Source organism: Centruroides sculpturatus, unplaced genomic scaffold (assembly GCF_000671375.1).
Source record: "Centruroides sculpturatus isolate CEXI.00-Female unplaced genomic scaffold, Cexi_2.0 scaffold2303, whole genome shotgun sequence".
Classification (NCBI taxonomy): Eukaryota; Metazoa; Arthropoda; class Arachnida; order Scorpiones; family Buthidae; genus Centruroides; species Centruroides sculpturatus.
This window is the reverse complement of record NW_019386728.1, coordinates 29,998-34,174: the sequence shown is the minus strand read 5'-3', so window position 1 is coordinate 34,174 and position 4,177 is coordinate 29,998. Positions and strand designations below refer to the sequence as shown.

Here is a 4,177-nt window from a genome sequence, read left to right as displayed (position 1 = left end):
CTGTATATATATATATTTTTTTTTATTTAACAATAATCATCTTTATGTATATATGTAATATTTTATTAATGTAATTAACGTAAACGATCGTCGCGATTGCTGTACGCGCGGTTTTATTTGTGTTTTGGGCTGTTTTTGTGTGGCAGCACGGTGAGAGTGGTGGAGGAGTTATATATAGTGGGGAACCGGAAACCAGGCAGTCTGGTTCCTGGCGTGCAACAGTGAAGGTGTGTCCTTCGATTGTCTTGTGTAGACCCTTTGTGCTTTGTGTAAGCTGCCACGTGCCAGGCTTAAGCCTACCTATCGTATTGTGATTCAATTGTATATATATGTTTGGTGCATAAAGTTTGTTAGATAATATATCGTACTGGTCTCCTCCTTTTTTTGTGGCAATCATTTCTCATTCACCTCTGCGGATATCATACCTCAGATATTCGCAGATTCCACAAGATCAATGCCTATAAATCACAAGGCAAGTCAATAAGAGACATTGCAGCATATATAAATCGTCCAAAATCAACTGTTGGTGATTATTTATCAAAAAGACGTGGCTAGGATGTACCAAAATTCAAGACAGGTCCAAAATCCAAGCTTATATCTCGACATTGAAGACAAATCATCAAGATTTGCTCCACAAAACAAACATCAGTAAGAAAAATAAAACAAGAATTAGCACAACAGTGTGGAGGGTTTTAAATAAATCTCGAACGTTAAAATTCAGAAAAAAGCTATGATGCTACCACTTTCATTAAAGCACAAAAGTGACAGACTTGATTGGGCACAAAAACACATGACATAGTCCAAAGAATGGATTGAAGTTTTGTTCAGCGATGAAAAACAATTCATCTTAGTCCAAATGGTTGAAAGTATTATTGGCAAGATTTAAGAACCGAAAAACAAATATTTTCAAAACGCCAAATGGGTGGGGGATCAATAATAATGTGGGGTGCATTTGGATTCAATGGAACCACAGATTTAGCATTTATAACTCAAAGAATGAATTCAGAGAAGTATCAAGACATGCTTGAAGATCATTTATTGGAAGATGGATCAAATTGAATCTTTCAACAAGACAATGCCCCTGTGCATGCCTTTAAATCAACAAAAATGTGGTTTAAACGTAAAAATATTACAGTAGACCCCCTATAATTACGATTCCTATAAAACTGCGAAAAAATTGCAACGGTATCCGTAAAAAAGGTAAAAAAACTCCTATAATTATGTAAAACGTCATCGGGCAGCCGAACTACAGATAACCCCCGTATAACACGATAGTTATGTTCCAAAAAATTGCCGTGTTATGCGAATCCGTGTTATACGAAACAAAGAAATAATACGAAAAGGAGGGTTAGGTTCCAAAAATTAAAAAACATGCTACTATATTTTCATAATTAAAATAAATATCTTCATAAAAATTTTTTAAGTGATACATATAAATATAAATTAAACAATGTTTTCTTCGTCATCACTAAAAACACTATTAATTAACCGCGAGCGTTTTCTTTTTGGCAAGTTATACTTATCCTCTGAGCATTTTTCTGCATTATCTTCAGATCCATGCTTTACCTTTTGCAAAAAGTATGTAATTTGAGATTGCTTGCTTCTAGTTAAAAGGTCTTTATAAATTTCCTTTTATGGTGCTAAGCACTTATGAAGAATAAAGCAAGTATGGAATAAGAGAAAAACATTCAGCAACATCAGAAGCAGAAGNTGTAACCTGCATGAGAAAAACTAAAGTGTGGGCAATAAGTAATGACAAGTAACAGTTATAATAATGTTGCACAATTAAACGTTATAATAGTTTTTATGACTTAGAAAACACACATAACAAATGTAAATAATCATTTCTAAACTTTAAGAACATACATTTATTTACAAAATATATTTTGCAAATGTCTGGTAAGATAACCAGTTTAAACATTGCAGATGGAGAGGAGAGGATCAGAACCTCTTCCACGACCTCATTCAGTCGCTCAGGCATACTTGCCACAAGATTGTCGCATAGTATGCCCTCATGAAGCTTCTCCCAACGAACTCTGACGATTTCCCAGAGCTCGTTTGGAGTCGCCGCCTGAATGAGGTCGTGGCAGAGCTGAGCCAAACGTGTTCAATGGGGTTGAGTTCTGCCCCTCTCACCAGCCATCCCATATCTACGAGCTGTGGGTATTGCTCCATCCAGTTCCTCACTACTCTGGCCGTGTGCACCAGGGAGCGGTTGTGCACAAAGTAGTTTGGCTCTTCACCATAGACGACCGTCACTGTCGGCAACAATACCTCTAAGTATCTCGATATATTGCACGGTGGTGAGGTGACTGTCTATATGGATCAACTCCCTGGGAGCTGCAGCTGTCATCCATCCCCAAACTCCTGTAAAACAGAAAATGTCAATAAAGTTCTGATTTATAAAATGAACATGCCAATATGTTGTCATGTTCAAAGGGACATAAATACACGAAATTTAAAAACTCACCTAACGAGAAGCGACCATTTCTTTAAGTGCGCCACACGTGTTCCGGGTTAAACCTGGTGCAGAATGGGTGAGGCATCCACACGGCCCCGCTGCTCGACGAACAAAATATCTTTTCGTCTGTAAAGATGACATTGGCCCAGTCGGCCACTCCCCAACTAGAATAAGTTTAAGCAAACCTCAGCAGGTTGAATTGGTTGATGACGGTAAGCCCCTGCTTCTGGGCCGCCCTCCTTCCATGTAAATTGAATTGTTGCAACCTATGAATAAAGTAAACATATATATATGATTAATTCTTTTGAAGACAAAGTTCTTTCCAAAAAAATATAGGAACCACCATTTATTAACTTTGTGTTCCAGACATTACACTTTTGGCGACTGACCTTTTCTTTTAGGCTACTGGCCGCCAAACAGTCCTTTAAAAAACACAAAAATATCCAATTAAAAATATAAACATTTTTAAAAAAACAGGAACTGGTGATGTTCGGATGTCTCCTATTTTCCATCATACCTTCTTGGGGTTGTTTCGGCTTTTATCTACAACGAAATAAGCGCTGGTAAAATGTAGATGAGGAAAGGTCAGTCGCCTAAAAGAAAAGGCCAGTTGCCAAAAGTGTAATGTCTGGAACACAAAGTTAATAAATGGTGGTTCCTATATTTTTTTGGAAAGAACTTTGTCTTCAAAAGAATTAATCATATATATATGTTTACTTTATTCATAGGTTGCAACAATTCAATTTACATGGAAGGAGGGCGGCCCAGAAGCAGGGGCTTACCGTCATCAACCAATTCAACCTGCTGAGGTTTGCTTAAACTTATTCTAGTTGGGGAGTGGCCGACTGGGCCAATGTCATCTTTACAGACGAAAAGATATTTTGTTCGTCGAGCAGCGGGGCCGTGTGGATGCCTCACCCATTCTGCACCAGGTTTAACCCGGAACACGTGTGGCGCACTTAAAGAAATGGTCGCTTCTCGTTAGGTGAGTTTTTAAATTTCGTGTATTTATGTCCCTTTGAACATGACAACATATTGGCATGTTCATTTTATAAATCAGAACTTTATTGACATTTTCTGTTTTACAGGAGTTTGGGGATGGATGACAGCTGCAGCTCCCAGGGAGTTGATCCATATAGACAGTCACCTCACCACCGTGCAATATATCGAGATACTTAGAGGTATTGTTGCCGACAGTGACGGTCGTCTATGGTGAAGAGCCAAACTACTTTGTGCACAACCGCTCCCTGGTGCACACGGCCAGAGTAGTGAGGAACTGGATGGAGCAATACCCACAGCTCGTAGATATGGGATGGCTGGTGAGAGGGGCAGAACTCAACCCCATTGAACACGTTTGGCTCAGCTCTGCCACGACCTCATTCAGGCGGCGACTCCAAACGAGCTCTGGGAAATCGTCAGAGTTCGTTGGGAGAAGCTTCATGAGGGCATACTATGCGACAATCTTGTGGCAAGTATGCCTGAGCGACTGAATGAGGTCGTGGAAGAGGTTCTGATCCTCTCCTCTCCATCTGCAATGTTTAAACTGGTTATCTTACCAGACATTTGCAAAATATATTTTGTAAATAAATGTATGTTCTTAAAGTTTAGAAATGATTATTTACATTTGTTATGTGTGTTTTCTAAGTCATAAAAACTATTATAACGTTTAATTGTGCAACGTTATTATAACTGTTACTTGTCATTTTTATAAAAAAC

The 4,177-nt window shown here is 38.6% G+C and overlaps 1 protein-coding gene across 1 annotated transcript in view; it reads left to right on the top strand.

Annotated features, from left to right (window-relative positions):
- Window positions 1-2,040, top strand: part of LOC111615673 — a 5,238-nt gene extending 3,198 nt beyond the window's left edge. The window contains exon 2 of the mRNA XM_023357103.1: window positions 1,927-2,040. Within this exon, the coding sequence (XP_023212871.1) occupies window positions 1,927-2,040 (114 nt within the window). The remainder of the gene's footprint in view (window positions 1-1,926) is intronic.
- Window positions 2,041-4,177: the final 2,137 nt, after the last annotated feature.